A 16,715-nucleotide genomic window follows, 5' to 3' on the forward strand; every position below is an offset into this window, starting at 1 on the left:
GGACACAACTGAATGACTGAGCAGGATGCCTGCTCCTTTTCCACTGACCTGGCATAAATCCCAGCCTCACCAAACATAGTTGCTTAGAACCCATCTTAATTGAAGCTGGCCCAGTCAAGACCCTTCTCTGGATTGTTAAACACAGAGGCTAAGACAGAGGATCTCTCTTTTCTCTGGGGTCTCCAAAAGATAATGCTGTAGACCCACCATACCTCTACTCTCTTCTACCTGTTATATGGAAGTGATGAGTTTTTAACAGGAAAGGATGTAGACCAGTGCACAGAAACAGAACCAGGTAGAGATACCTGATGAATTAGTGAAGGCCCTGAACTCTATCCCAACCATGAACTTTCAAGGCACATGACCTAATAAATGATTCAGCTAGTTTGAGTTGTTTTTGACACTTGCTACCAGGAGACACCTGATTAATATAAATCCATACCATACATTTATAATTTAGTAACTCTCTTTCAACCTAAGCCAAATTCAAGCATAGAGAATGGGATGAGCAGCGCTCCATGACCAACTTCCTATGTAATACTCTTGCCATTGGTGAAATAAATTAGCCATTTCTGGAACATTAAAACAAGAGAAGCCTATCAAAGCATGAAATGATTATTTACAATTCAACATATTTTTTTAATTGAATATATTAGTAAACTCAATTCTCCTATAAATGGGCTAATTCAACAATAAAAAGTCATAAATTTACAACAAATAAATAAAAAATCAGATTAAAAAACTATCAGAAGCAAGGGATACATCTGGCATTTTAGACTCTTCAAAGTGGGGGCTGTTTCTTTCTGTTCCTTTTAAGTCATCTGTCTTCACAGGATGACTGAAATGTAGGGTAAGGTCACAAAGCAGTAACTGGGAGAGTTCTGTGTAAAAAAAAAGAAAATTAATAATGTAAGACACTATATTGTAGCACATATGTCACGGGCAACTATTATTACTTTAAGTTGCTATTTCCTAATTATTAGTTTTTTAAGTGATTATTGCTTAAACCACAATTTAGATGTGCCAAATTTTGACTTAGAGTCAAATTTATACACTGCAAAATAAACATGATATAGAAGCTTACTAGAAGGGTTCTTTAGCTCAAATTGTCAGCTGTTTTACTACACTGCAATTTGATTTATGCAAGTTTGTGTATTTTTAAAAGTTACTAGTTTTATCTGCTATATATACATACAGTATAAAGAACCAAATAAAACTCCTATCTCCCAGAGATAACCACTTTTGACATTTTTGGAGCTCATTTTGTTTTTGTGGGTTTGTGTGTGTGTGTCTGTGTGTGCATGTGTGTGTTGCATTTTTGTTTATTTTGGGAGGGGTGGTATTTAACCTCCTATCTCTAAATGATATTCATATTTTTTTCTCAATTTTAGGTATTTGCTTCTGACCACAGAAGATTAAAATATAGCTCTTTTCATTTATCCCCATTCCCCCAATATACTTGAGTATAATTTTTCTTAGCTCAGTATTTAATGTTTAATTTTTTTGATTATATATTCTTTACAGTTGAGTCTTGTAGGACATTTCCCTTCCTGCAAGCTTCCACCCAACCACAGTTAATAATTGGTTCCTTTTTTCATTGCTTAATTACCATGGATATATTCCAAATTTCCACAGTTGGGTAAATCTCCTCCCTGCATAGTCGAGAGCTTTTACTGTTCTATTGTTGAGGGTCTCTCCTTTCCTAGAGCCTTCTCATCAGCTCTAGTTTGGACTGACAGCTCTCTAGAAAGCTGTACAGTTCACATCTTGGGAATTCCCTTCACCACTATTCAATGGACTCCTTTCACCCCTCCCTTGTGTGGAGTATCTTTCTTCCAGAATCTCATGTCTCTCGTGCTCTCTCTCTCTTTTTTGGTCTATTCTTTTGGTGGAATACAACCAAGGTAACTTTCTAAGGCAGGGAAATGTATATGTCTTAGAGTCTCTCTCTACACCAATGCTTAATAGATTGCCTGGCTGTAACAGTCTAGGCTGGACATCACGTTTCTTCAGATTTCCAAAGGCAGCACTGCACTTTCTCTTAGCTGCCAGCGTCTCTATGGGCAAAGTTCACACAATTCTAATTCTTAGTCATTGTTTCTCTTTAAAAGATTTAAGAATCATTTTGTTCTTTCAGTGTTCTGAAATTTTGTAGTATTGCATTTTAGTATAAGACTATTTTCATCTACTGTGCTGGGCTCTTTCATTGTAAAAAAATATATCCTTCAGCTCTGGAAAATTTTCCCAGATTATTTATTTAATGAATTCCTCCTCATTCATTGTCTGTGTTCTTTCTTTCTAACACTCTACTTACAGGATGTTAGACTTCCTTGTCCATCTGTTTTTTTTGCTCTGCACTCAAGGGAATTTTCTTTATTTAATCTTTCAACCCTTCTCTAGAGTTTATTTCTATTGTCACACTTAATTTTGTTCTCCAAATATTTTTATAGTATCCTATTCCTTTTTCATAAATGTAGCATCTTCTTTTACTTCTCTGTGGACATTAATGACAGTTTCTTAGAGTTTTAAATTTTCATTTGTAACCTTTTTCTCCTCACTGATTGAATCTACTTATTGGTTCCGTCTCTGCTTTTCATATTAGACGGTTTCCTCAAACATCTTTTTTTTTCCATAATTGTCTGCTCATATTTAAGACTATTGTACTGAAAAGACAACTAGAATTTCTTTCCCATGGCAATTATTGTGTGGTGATCTGGCTGGGTGTTTTGTTGAGGATAAACAAAAAACCTGATAAACCTAAAAACTTAGGTCTTTTCTCTTAGGCTTATCAGATTCCTGAAATGAAAATCTGCCTGAGTGTATAAATCTGGCTGCCAATGTTTTGTAGCCAAGTGGGGAAAGAAAGCTATGGGTTTTTTAAGTCAGTATGCAAACTTTGTCTTAAGACCCTTGTTTTTAATACTACTATTTCCTTCAACTTGTGAGACTTTAAGTCCCAGATCTACCAGTTGTGTAACTCTGGGAAAGTTAGTTAATCCCTTTGTATCTGTTTCTATATCTGTAAATGTCAATGGTAATATTTCCAACCTCATAAGGTTGTTATAGCAATTTCAGTCCATTTATGTAGTGCTCTTGGAAGAGTATCTGAATTATGGTAAATGCTATAAGTGTTAGCTATTGACATTAATACTTCTGGGAGAAAGTGGGTGTAACGGAGTGTTTATTTAATCTTTCATGTTTACCAGAAGTCTACCTTCCTAGTCTGACTCGATTAGTTCTTTGTATCTTTCACTGCCTGCCTATCCCACAACTTTTTAGGAAAACATTGATCATATTTATTCTATTGTACTTCATGAAAGAATAATTGCCAAACTAGAACAAGTCAATCTAGTTTGAGAAGAATCTAAAGCTTCTCTAATTGTTTTAAATGAGTGCAAGCATCCAGAATCAATTATTCATTTAATAAATGTTGGCCAAAAGCCTATTATATAAAGGCACTGGGTTAAGAGCTAGGAATAACCTTAAGGGATGGTTAAGTAAGCAAACATACAATTACAATGTAGTATGATAGGTGATATGACAAAGTAGAAGAAATGACATACTGGCTTAAAAAATGTTTTTGAATGTTAGTAACTGTGACTAATAAGTAGCAGTTAACCTGGTGAGGAGGAGGTGGGGAGGCAACCTGTGGAGGTGGAGTGGGCACTTCAGGAGAATATGCATGTAATAATTAAGGCACAGCCACAAAAAGAGCAAATGTGTAGATATGCAGGTAGTTCAATGTGGTTGGAGCCTGGAATGTGCAGGGAATGAAGAATAAGGTAGCAGAAAGGAGACGTAGGCAGGGTCTGATCTCAAGGTCTTATAGTCCATTCTAGGAGGTCTGGACTTAGTCCTGAGGACAGTGATGAGCCAATGAGCATTTTCAGCAGATTTATATTTCAAAGGGTAATTCTTGCTGTTGAGATTGCTTTTGAGAGATGATTAATTAAACAAAGGTAACCCTATTCCTTTACTCCTATTACTCCTATTTACTCCTATTTACTCCTATTCCTTTACTCCTCACAGCCTCTGTTAATATGTACTGTGAATTTGTGACAGAATTACCTAGCATAAAGCCATTCCCAAAATTATTTGATCATCAGTTCACTGATTCCATTTATAACATCTATTAACATCACCTGAGACAGCAGTGTTCCCAGATCAAAGTCCATGAAATGCTTGGGAAATGCTTCAGTCAGTTCAGTTGCTCAGTCATGTCTGACTCTTTGCGACCCCATGGACTGCAGCACGTCAGGCTTCCCTGTCCGTCACCAACTCCCGGAGTTTACTCAAACACATGTCCACTGAGTCGGTGATGCCATCCAACCATCTCATCCACTGTCATCTTCTTCTCCTCCCACCTTCAATCTTTCCCAGCATCAGGGTCTTTTCAAATGAGTCAGTTCTTTGCACCAGGTGGCCAAAGTATTGGAGTTTCAGCTTCAGCATCAGTCCTTACAATGAATATTCAGTCCATCCTTTAGGATGGACTGGTTGGATCTCCTCGTTGTCCAAGGGACTCTCAAGAGTCTTCTCCAACACCACAGTTCAAAAGTGTCAATTCTTCAGCACTCAGCTTTCTTTACAGTCTAACTCTCACATCCATACATGACTACTGGAAAAACCATAGCTTTGACTAGATGGACCTTTGTTGGCAAAGTAATGTCTCTGCCTTTTAATATGCTGTCTAGGTTGGTCATAACTTTTCTTCCAAGGAGCAAGTGTCTTTTAATTTCATGGCTGTAGTCACCATCTGCATTCTGGAGCCCCCAAAGTAAAGTCTGTAACTGTTTCCATTGTTTCCCCATCTATTTTCCATGAAGTGATGGGGCTAGATGCCATAATCTTAGTTTTCTGAATGTTGAGTTTTAAGCCAACTTTTTCACTCTCCTCTTTTACTTTCATCAAGAGCATCTTTAGTTTTCTTTGCTTTCTGCCATAAATGTGGGAAATGCTTAGGAGAATACATGGAAAAACCTAACAGGCACTCCCTACTTGGATTTTCATGGTTAGAAAAATGATCAGTGGGTGAAAGGATAGGGAAAAGATTTCAGCTAGTCCATGAAGAAAAACTGTCTAATATAGAATAGACTGGTAACAGAGAGAGTTTTCCAACACAGGAAATGTTTGGTCAAGAATAGATGAAATATTCAATCGCAAAAATTCTACATGCCTGGAATAAAATTACAGAATATGTCTGTAAGGTGAGTGACTAAATATCATGATCTATAAGGTCTAATCCTACTAGAATCATCAATTCACACAATCAAGCAAACTTACAAGTTTTGACTTAGAAGGAACTTTAGAGACTTAGTAATGATTAATGGACAAAGATACTGAATTTTGCAGACTGTGACATCACTCTGTAAGAGTTTGTTGAAGGGAAGGATGGGGAGCAAATTTAGAGGGCTTAGTTAGACATCATAAGGTTTCTATAAGGAGAAGAATGGGACCACTGAGGATGAGATGGTTGCATGGCATCACCAACCCCATGGACATGAGTTTGAGCAAGCTCCAGGAGTTGGTGATGGACAGGGAAGGCTGGCATGCTGCAGTCCATGGAGTCGCAAAGAGTCAGACATGACTGAGTGACTGAACTGAAGCTTTTTATAAAATGTCGAGGATGAAAATTCAAGTCTGCTATCTTCCAGGTCAATGCTCAAACATAATGCATTTTCAGAGATCTAGTTCATATTACATTGTAAACATTGCTTAAGAAATAGAGAAATCTTAAAAAAATAAAAATAAAAAAAAAAGAAATAAAGAAATCTTAATGAACAGGCTTCAGCAATACGTGAACCGTGAACTTCCAGATGTTCAAGCTGGTTTTAGAAAGGGCAGAGGAACCAGAGATCAAATTGCCAACATCCATTGGATCATCGAAAAAGCAAGAGAGTTCCAGAAAAACATCTATTTCTGCTTTATTGACTACACCAAAGCCTTTGACTGTGTGGATCACAATAAACTGGAAAATTCTGAAAGAAATGGGAATACCAGACCACCTGACCTGCCTCCTGAGAAAAATGTATGCAGGTCAGGAAACAACAGTTAGAACTGGACATGGGACAACAGACTAGTTCCAAATAGGAAAAGGAGTATGTCAAGGCTGTATATTGTGACCGTGCTTTTAACTTATATGCAGAGTACATCATGAGAAACGCTGGGCTGGAGGAAGCACAAGCTGGGAGAAGTATCAATAACCTCAAATATGCAGATGACACCACCCTTATGGCAGAAAGTGAAGAAGAACTAAAAAGCCTATTGATGAAAGTGAAAGAGGAGAGTGACAAAGTTGGCTTAAAGCTCAACATTCAGAAAACTAAGATCATGGCATCCGGTCCCATCACTTCATGGCAAGAAGATGTGAAACAGTAGAAACAGTGGCTGACTTTATTTTTCTGGGCTCCAAAATCACTGCAGATGGTGACTGCAGCCATGAAATTAAAAGACGCTTACTCCTTGGAAGGAAAGTTATGACCAACCTAGATACCATATTAAAAAGCAGAGATGTTACCTTGCCAACGAAGGTCCATCTAGTCAGTGGTCTTTCCAGTGGTCATGTATGGATATGAGAGTTGGACTATAAAGAAAGCTGAGTGCCGAAGAATTGATGCTTCTGAACTGTGGTGCTGCAGAAGACTCTTGAGAGTCCCCTGGACTGCAAGGAGATTCAACCAGTCCATCCTAAAGGAGATCAGTCCTGGGTGTTCATTGGAAGGACTGATGTTGAAGCTGAAACTCCAATACTTTGGCCACCTAATATGAAGAGCTGACTCATTGGAAAAGACTCTGATGCTGGGAAAGACTGAGGGCAGGAGGAAAAGGGGACAACAGAGGATGAGATGGTTTGGGTGGACACCAGGAGTTGGTAATGGACAGGGAGGCCTGACATGTTGCAATTCATGGGGTCACAGCGTCGGACACAGCTGAGCGGCTGAACTGAACTGAATGAATAGGCAAAATTCAGTTACATCTCACCAGAAGCACAAATTGACTACTCTTTATAACAATGACCTGCAAACATTTTAATTCAGTGATTCCTACTTACCATTCATTTTTTTTAGCTCCAAAGAAACTGTGTTAATGTTTTTAATTATGGCTTCCACATTTAGTTTATGGTCGGTAACATTATTCTTAATCATCTGGTTTGAAAAGAGAATGTATAAATCAGAAGTGTGTATGTATACTTTAAAAATACTCAAATTTTCAGCATTTCTGGAAGAAGAAAATCTGTTATTTAAGAACTAAAATTTTAGTGAAATTATAGTTTCTTTAAATGGTTAGAATTCTCACACAGGAAGTCATCAACTTGGTACTATTTTTCCAACTGAAAACACCTCTAACCAGAATTCTTAGGATGAGGCTGCTTCTTTAATCAAACCATATCCATTCAATGGAGCCCTTACAATGGAAATGCAGATGTCTCCATTTCAGAAATCCTCAGCACTTAGAAAATTACCCTGTGCCTGGGTGCTCAGTTGCTTCAGTCCTTTCCAATCTTTGCGACTCTACGTACTGTATCCCACCAGGCTCCTCTGCCCATCAGATTTTCCAGGTAAGGATACTGGAGTGGGTTGCCATGCCCTCCAGAGATCCAACCTGGGTCTCCTGCATTGCAGGAGGATTCTTTACTGCTAAAACACTGGGGAAGCCCATAAACTTCCTTACAATTTAGCAGTCTCATATTATCTTCTCTAATTTTATTTATATAAGCACCATTTTCTAACTTATGCTTGAATGACAGGATCCAAATATGATTTATTTAAGTACATATTAAAGCATAAAGTAAGACACAATTATAATTCCTTGACTAAGAAGATAGCAACATGGACACTTCTACTTTAGCTTTGGGAGTTAGGGCAATGCATATTTTAATTCAGCTGAGATACATTAATCAACTGATTACTCCGTTATATATACAAAACATATGTTTAGTCAATTGTGTCAGATATAAACATATGGAGATGTTTCTAGGTCATTCACTAGAAACTAACCTTAGTCATTCAAACATCTTAAAATAGCTTGAATAAATCACAATTAGTGCACACAACTTCAGAAATACAGAATATGGGAAGTTATGCCTTATGCCGCTTGTCCAAAAAAATGAGAACAAACTAACCTTGGAATCAATTCTTTGCGCCTGCCTTTTCGAGTCAAGGGAATTTATCCTATTTCACTCACTTCAGAGCCACTGTAAAAGAAATAAATTGTTTGCTCTCCAGACAATGAATAAAATACACTTTGTATCCACCTACAAGCCCCTAGGCACTCAAAGTCGAATGACAGCTATCTTACTTGGGTATAGCAAAGTCAGATATACAGGTCTGAGGAGAAAGTAAAGATGACAAAAAGCAAAGGAGGTGGGGTGGGGATGACACAGATCAAGAACCTTAAAGAAATGAACGCAAAAATAGAAGTAAAAACCCTGAGGTAAGTAGAAACTAAATGGAAGGAGAAATGCCCAAGAAAGTTGACCCTCCCCACTCTGGGTTCCAGTTATCCAGGACCCTCAGGTGCCCACAGGTAGGTGGGGTCAAAGGGCAGCGTGGTAAGGAGACCCCTTTGGACTAGATCGAGGCCAGAGCTGGTCAACCCTTCCCCAGGAAGCTCCGTCAGGCCATCACTCTTGAGACTGAAGAGGCCGGCCAAGCGGCGCTTCTCGAGGAGGTGGGAAGTGGAGGCCAGGATCGGGGCCCAGTAGCACTGGAGCCCTCCATACCGTAGACTGAAGGCATGACTGCAACTAAGGCACTATCCCGGGACCAAAGGACAGGAGGCCAGGCCGTCCCCGTAAAGGGGGATCATTATTCCCTTCTTCTAAAAGCTACCCCCTCCTTCTCGGTCTGACTCCCGGGAGGAGCCTCAGGTCTGGGGCCACAGTCTAGGGTCTGAAGATGGCACCTGCGGCAGCCTGGAAGATTCCGCAGCCCTCAGGCTCCCAAGCCAGATGGGAACAAAGCGAAACAGACTCAGCGTGGCCACCGGACGCGCCCGGACCCCCCCAGCCAACCATCCCTTCTTGACTCAACACACGACCGTGCCTGTGAGGAAAGCGGGCTCTTGGGAGCCACGGGCTGAGAGACCTTGCGAACTGCACTGGGGCCAGCCTGAAGATGCAACTTGAGGCAGCCTGGACAGGTCTTCACCACACATACCAAAGATGGATTAGGATTACCTAAAACCCACTAACCCAGGCCAGTCCACAACCCGGACCCTGAGGGGACGCACCAATTTCTCGCTGTTAAGCGGGGAGAGCGTGAGCTGGGCCGAGGAACTGAGACTGGGCTTCCTGATTGGTCAGTGTCCGCTCCTGGTGCATCCTGGGAGTTGTAGTCCCAGGCTAGGCCCCTGCAGAGAAAGTTCTGGTTGTGTGGCAGGAAGTGACTAGCCCTACCGCATGGGCAGAGGAGGACAGTGAGAAGGCATTTTGCCGACTGTGTGCCAGGCGCTGGGCTAGGTGCTTTACAGCTCTCGTTTGCCTTTAATTTTCCCAGAATAGGAGTGTGGTTAAGGTCAGACTCTGGACTGAAACTTCTTGGGTTTAAATTCTACTCCAGCACTGGTTTAGCCATAGATGTCCTCAGCTATCATATGAAGATAATAATAACTACTGTCCATCTTCTTTTGAGAGTTAAGTGAGATAATGCACCACATTGGGCTTGGCAGGTGATGTGCTCCATAAATGTTAGCGATTATCACACCCATAAATCTGTACAGATGAGCTGAGAGGTATACACTGGTCTCTTGCCAAGGAGAGAAGTTGGGATCCAAGCCATCTCTGCTGGATTTCAAGAGGAATTTCTGTCACCACTGCCTTTGAATTGACTCAGAGATTTTTCTTGGGGCCCTCAGGAATTGCCTTAGACTTGATGAACTTCAGATTCAGATTCTACACAAGTCCACCTTCTCTAAATCTTCCTTATTTGCACTTACCAGCCTCTTGAGCCAGTGGGTTCCCAACAACTTGCAACACATAGTCTGTTTTTATTTTATATCTGACCCGGTGACTCAGATGGTAAACCATCTGCCTGCAATGTAGGAGACCTGGATTTGATTCCTGGGTCAGGCAGATCCCCTGCAGAAGACAATGGCTACCTATTCCGGTATTCTTGCCTGGAGAATTCCATTAACAGAGGAACCTGGTGGGCTATAGTCCTTGGGGGTCACAAAGAATAGGACAAGACTGTGCAAAGAACACTTTAGTTTTTCACCACCTTCCTTTTAACACTAGAATTTGTTGTCTGGTGCAGAGTTAGATGAGGAAGGGCATAGAAGGACTGAGCTTCTGAGCTTCAGGTAGCTATGCGATCTTGGAAAACAGTAACTTCTTTTCTCTGAATCTCAGTTTCCTCATCTGTTTCCTTGTGAGAGAGATGGGCCCAATCAGTGTTTTCTAAATATCACTCCTTATTGGGCTGCTGTTACGATTGCTTGCCCTAGCTGTGTAACACCTGTTTTATTACTTTAATATTTTAAATTTACTTTCATTGACATTTAAATCTACTTAAATTTTTTTAATATCACAGAGTTTAACATGATAATTTAGTATGGAGTAAAAGTTAAGCAGAGGAAATAGGAAAAAATGAAGACCATGTAAATAACAGTCATCTAGATATTTTACTTCTTGATGACCCTAATCCTGAAGCCTGATCTCTTTGTTAAAATGTGTTAATATTAAAGAAATGTTAAAGTTAGTCTAGTACAAACTGAGACTTTCTTCTTGATGTAGTCAGAGGAACTGAAAGAGTTGGATGGGGAATAACTCTAACAGTGTGATTACACATTGTTTAATCCCTCTGTACCATATAAAACACCTATCAGATCCTTAGTAGTATATGTCCCACACATTGCTGAACATAGTATTAGCTGCTGTCCAACATACCATCCATCCCTGAAGACTTCCCCATTCTGTGGAATCTAAAATAAGAAAGCAAACAAATGTATGTAACAAGATAGAAACAGACTTACAGATATAGAGAACAAACTAGTGGTTACCAGTGGGAAAAGAGAAAGAAGGGTGGGGCAAAATAAGGGTATGGGATTAAGAGATACAGACTACTATTCATAAAATAAATAAGAGACAAGAACACAGCACAGAGAAATATAGCCATTACTTTGTAATAATTTTAAGTGGAGTACAATCTGTAACAATACTGAATCCTATGTTGTACATCTGAAACTAACATAATATTGTAAATCAATTACACTTCAACTATATTAAAAAAAAAAGACTTCATACTCAACCTGCTATACTGCTGCTGCTGCTAAGTCACTTCAGTCATGTCTGACTCTGTGTAGCCCCATAGACGGCAGCCCACCAGGCTCCCCCGTCCCTGGGATTCTCCAGGCAAGAACGCTGGAGTGGATTGCCATTTCCTTCTCCAATGCATGAAAGTGAAAAGTGAAAGTGAAGTAGCTCAGTCGTGTCAGACTCTTTGCGACCCCATGGACTGTAGCCTATGAGGCTCCTCTGTCCATGGAATTTTCCAGGCAAGAGTACTGGAGTGGGGTGCCATTGCCTTCTTCTCCACTTACTATGGGTATCTTCAAAACTTAATCCTGGAAGGCCTTTTCCAGAATTAACCCTACCCAGTTCTGCAATTTCAAACTCTCTGACAGTGCTTCCCTAACTCACCATTTTAACTGTGGACACTTGCTAGTGTCAGAGTCTTGCATTTTCTTATTTCTGATATGTTTGTTGAGCATTTTTAGATCTATTTCTCCAAGTGGTGAAAAGGGGGACAAAGAGGCACAGAAGCTCAGAAAATAAACACTCTTTTAGAGGCTCCCCAGGTGGCGCTAGTGGTAAAAAACCCATCTGCCAAAGCAGGAGACGAAAGAGACTCAGGTTTGATCCCTGGCTGAGGAAGATCCCCGGAGGAGGGCATGGAAACACGCCCCAGTATTCTTGCCTGGAGAATTCCATGGACAGAGGAGCCTGGCAGGCTACAGTTCATGGGGTCTCAAAGAGTCAGGCATGACTGAGGCAACTTAGCAATTGTTAGAAGCTTTCATCTTCTGGAACTCTTTCAGGTAGCTTTTATCACCCCAGCTGTACAAAAAGTGAAGCTTGAGCTTAGTGCATACTCAGGGGCCACAAGAATCAGATTTAATCTCAAACACAGATCGTGTCTGTGAGATTCCAGAACCTTCTGTGCTTTTTGCTGAACCAAGTTGTTTCCCGGACCAGGATACTATCTCTTGATACCTGATGTAAACAAATGCATCGTGGATCCCTAATGTCATGGGCTTCACAGATCATTAAATGTGAACACACACACACACACACACACACACACACACACTAATACACACAAAAATGTATAAATATGGAGTGAGCTCTGAATGAGGGACATTAATAAAACAAAAATAACTTACACTGATCTATACAAGCAGAGATAATTCAACATCAAAAAGGAAAGAAGAAAAGGAAGGAAGATCATAATAATTTAAGGATAAAAATATGTTAACAAATATCTTCCCAGATGTGTCTTTTTGCCTCTCCTTAATTGATGCAGGCTAATGAAAACTTCACCTCAGACCTGCATGAACTCAGTTGTGTGTTTGGAAACTCCACAAAGACAACAGCAGGAGAAAAGAAGGTGTTTAAGAGAAGTAGGGTGAAAAACCTCGGCAGGCTGAGATAGCATAAGGCTGACAGTGATGAAAATCAAGTAACGATGGGGGCTGGAGCTCAGCAGCATTTGGTGTCTCCCGGGCCCCACTGTCCCAAACGCACTGAATCCACTCATTCACGGGGTGCAGCAAGTGTTTGCAGGATCTGCTTCAGCTCAGACACCTGGACTCAGACTCTGTTCACAGGACTTTTGATTAAGTTTAAAGACCTTCTACCCACCATAGTGCTGATCAGTTCTTATGATTAGGTTCAAACTTGGGAAAAGATCATCATTAAACCTTTTATTTAAAAAAGAATTAGCTTTGTGTTTCTTTTAAATTAATGTTAAAAGAGGAACAGAGATCCAGACTCAGAAAAAGATAGACTGCAATAATATATTTTCCTCCACAAAAATGTCTTGGGACAACGATGATTACTTACTGACATGCTTTTCCTCCTCAAGTAGCTATAGATTCTCTTTTTTCCCCCTAAAAACATAAAACTTTAAAAGCATGATCTGCTACTTAAGGCTTGAGACCATTATAGATGAGGCCCTAAAATAAATCTATCTTCTTTAATAAGTTTGTAGATCCAACATTTACTGAAACCCAACACAAGTTGCTGTTGTTGATGCTATTGTTAATCAAATAAGGGAGATTAAAAAGCTGGCAAATTCCCCCATCAAGAGAAGAGCTGTCATAGAACAACAAGGTGATTAAATATTTTATGGAGCCTGGTGTGAGTGCCTCAGTTAGTTTTATTACAAATTCTTGACATAAAGTTTCCATTTCTAGGAAAACAAATTGAGTAAATTATCTCATGTCTTCCCCTTGCTCTCAGAGCTCCCACTCCCATCCTCCCCCTGCCCATCGTAAATTACAAGTGCTGGTCTCTGTTCTGAGGGCTGACTTCCTGCTCGAGCATCAGCTCCTTTCTGAATATTGCATTATACAACTCCTGTGTACGCAGATGTGGCAGGCAATGAGCATATGCTCAGATCATTACCCAAGGAGCATGACCAGTGTCCAGAAGATCAAGGACATTCTCGTGCATTAGAAGAGACAATGCTTTCCTCAAGGCCCATCAAATTAAGGAAGGAAGACAGTGCAGAACTTCTGCCTCTGGTGGTCTAAAGTGGAGGTGGGGGTTCCTGCCTTCTGTCTTCTGTAAGTAGCTGAGGTTACATTGGACACAGTCATTTTCTTTTCTCTGAAAGAAACCCTTCCAACTTTAGAAAGAAGTTATTGGGATATATGTGTACATATTGGAGAAGGGCATGGCAACACACTCCCGTATTCTTGCCTGAAGAATCCCATGGAGAGAGGAGTGTGTCGGGCTATAGTCCATGGGGTTGCAGAATCGGACATGACTGAAGTGACTTAGCACATGTGTACATATAGCTGATTCACAATGGTATAGCAGAAACTAACACAACGTTGTAAAGCAATTATATTTCAACAAAGAAATATATATATTTGTATATATATAGCTGAACTTATATATGTAGCTGCATCACTTTTCTGTATACCAGAAAGAAGTTATTAACAAAATACACATATCTCGCTGCATTAACTAAAATAGTTTGATTTCTAATTAAGAAATTATTTTATGTAAAAATCCTGCTGTCTGTGACAGCAGAAGTGGACCTTGAGGATATGATACTCAGTGAAATGAGCATAATTCATCTTTTAGACAGAGAAAGATGAATACTATATGCCATCACTTATACGTGGAATCTAATGGAATGTAGAATGGTGATTACCAGGGGCTGAGTGGTGGGGAAAATGGGAAGATTTGGTCAAGAGGCAGAAGTTTTAAGTTATAAAAGTTCCACAGATCCAATGTACAGCATGGTGACTCTAGTTAAGCAATACTGTGTTGTCTGCTTGAAAGAGAGTGGAGCTTTCATGCTCCCCCATCACAGCTACAGAATGGTAACTGCGGGGACTGAAGAGTGAGCTCACTCGCCTGGCTGTGGTACCATGTCACAACACACACGCATCAGATACCACACCGTACACTTTAAACTCACATAACGTTATGTGCGACTGTATCTCAAGCCGGGGGGAAAGAAATTAAACTTCTGTGCCAACATTTTCCTCTGAAATAGGCAGTTATCCAAATAGAGTTGCCAATAAAATACGGGACATCCAGTTACATTTGAATTTCAGTTAAACAGTTTCAGATAATTTTATTATTATAAGTATATCCTGAATATTGTTTGGCAGATAATCATATTAAAAATTTATCTAAGAACCTAATTTAACTGGGAATTATGCACTTTTATTAGCTAAATCTGGCAACCTTATGCCCAAAACACTTCAACCTTGAAAAGCAAAGCAAACAGTCTGAAGGACTGTAGATTCAGTAGGTATGGAAGCCAAGAAAATACTGAGACTTTCCAACTTGATGTCTAAAATTAAAAAATGCATACACTTACTGTGCTAGAACTTGGCTGCTTCTTCACTTCAACATTCTTACAATGCAAGAAAGAGGCTGGGTTTTTGAGAAAGCAGATGGACAAAAGCTGTCAATATTCAACACGGTGCTATTTTTGACAGTTGCTTGCTATGCCTGTTTGCCTGAGAACTCTTTGCACTCAGCTTTTTAGGAAATGCCGTCATCCAGCAAAGTCATATTCATGACACACGTTGTATTTATTTTCAGAGATCCACCAATCAGAGGACACCTTCTCTCTCCTTAAATAAGATGTTTCTAATTCTATCATGTCAGCTCTCCATCTCCCAACAATACTTCCGTTGTTTATTAGAAACATAGATCCTGATCAGATGTTTCTCCCTCTAGGCATTGCCCCCATCTCCCACACTTCACCCTTATCAGCCAGCCATGAAATGACAGATGAGTGCCTTTATGTTCATGAAGTCAATGACAATAGAATCTAAGTGCATACTCACATTTTAAATGAAAAAATGTATATGTGAAATATCAATAACTTCAGATATGCAGGTGACACCACCCTTACAGCAGAAAGTGAAGAGAAATTAAAGAGCCTCTTGATGAAAGTGAAAGAGGAGAGTTAAAAAGCTTGCTTAAAACTGAACACTCAAAAAACGAAGCTCATGGCATCCAGTCCCATCACTTCATGGCAAATAGATGGGACCACAGTGGAAACAGTGACTGATTTTATTTTCTTGGGCTCCAAAATCATTGTGGATGGTGACAGCAGCCATGAAATTGAAAGACACTTGCTCATTGATCTACGGAAGGCATGGTTACTGATGCTGTCGTTTATTTCAAGGCCCTTTCCAGTGGAGCACTTGCGAGACTTCGGGCTTTTAAGGAGTCCGCATGGCGCCATTACAAGCGCACAGCTGAAGCTGACGATTGGCGCAACCCCAGCCGTGAGCCCAGGGACGCTTCCGAATACAAGGCAAAACAAGACAAGATGAAGGCTGACAGAACTTTGTAAAGAACTGAATGCTCCAGTCCTCTCCGTGAAGAAAAGATGGCCTTCTGCAAGTCACCCAGAAAGAGCTCCTTTCCTCCACCAACTCTGAATGTGGCGCTATAGATCATCCAGTGCTCGAATGCGTATTTTTCTCCATAGAAACTGGACCTTTTCCGCAGAAGTTTCCTGTAGCTACTTCATAGCTTCCACTAAAGTAGTATCTTGAGTTATTTTTGATAGTACATTGCTGCGGTTTGGTTGGCGCCTGTCATAAGGGGACACAGAGCCTTTTTAGCACCCGCGCCCTCATACTTCCGTCTGCTTTATCATAGACTGTCTGCAGCCTCCCCAGATCTCTCACCTCCCTCCCCATTCCAGATACAGCCGATCTCTACTGCTGCTCTTTGTGACCAAATACCATGTTGGTCCCAAACCAACAACTAAGGCCTTGGGGCGTCTGGAAGTTGAAGACGTCAGCTGAGCACGTCTTGATATTCCGGTCCCAGGGCTCTTCCTCTCTCTCACACATCCCTCCTCACTCTCTGCTTTGGACTCTGGCCTTCTTCCATCAGACCGGTTTCTCATTGTGAGCTGTAGGTACTCTCATGTTAGATCTCCCTCTTAGGTGCATTGATTTCATTTTGAAATTCATTTGTATACTTCCATTCTGTTGATTAAAGTGTTCCA

At 40.4% G+C, this 16,715-nt stretch overlaps 1 protein-coding gene across 2 annotated transcripts; it reads right to left on the reverse strand.

The window, feature by feature from the left end:
- Positions 1-706: 706 nt before the first annotated feature.
- C14H5orf58 (chromosome 14 C5orf58 homolog) lies at positions 707-15,109 on the reverse strand. Of its 2 annotated transcripts, none has more exons than XM_065905268.1 (3): positions 15,060-15,109; positions 7,052-7,145; positions 707-881 (listed from the first exon to the last, which is right to left on the reverse strand). In XM_065905268.1, exons 2-3 carry the CDS (start codon positions 7,143-7,145, stop codon positions 730-732), a joined length of 246 nt encoding a protein of 81 aa, XP_065761340.1. In that variant the 5' UTR covers positions 15,060-15,109; the 3' UTR covers positions 707-729. The 2 variants fall into 2 exon arrangements, with proteins under 2 accessions (XP_065761340.1, XP_065761339.1); XM_065905267.1 differs by lacking the exon at positions 15,060-15,109 and adding an exon at positions 8,123-8,161.
- Between the last annotated feature and the right edge of the window lie 1,606 nt (positions 15,110-16,715).

Source organism: Muntiacus reevesi, chromosome 14 (genome assembly GCF_963930625.1).
Source record: "Muntiacus reevesi chromosome 14, mMunRee1.1, whole genome shotgun sequence".
In the NCBI taxonomy this organism is placed as follows: domain Eukaryota; kingdom Metazoa; phylum Chordata; class Mammalia; order Artiodactyla; family Cervidae; genus Muntiacus; species Muntiacus reevesi.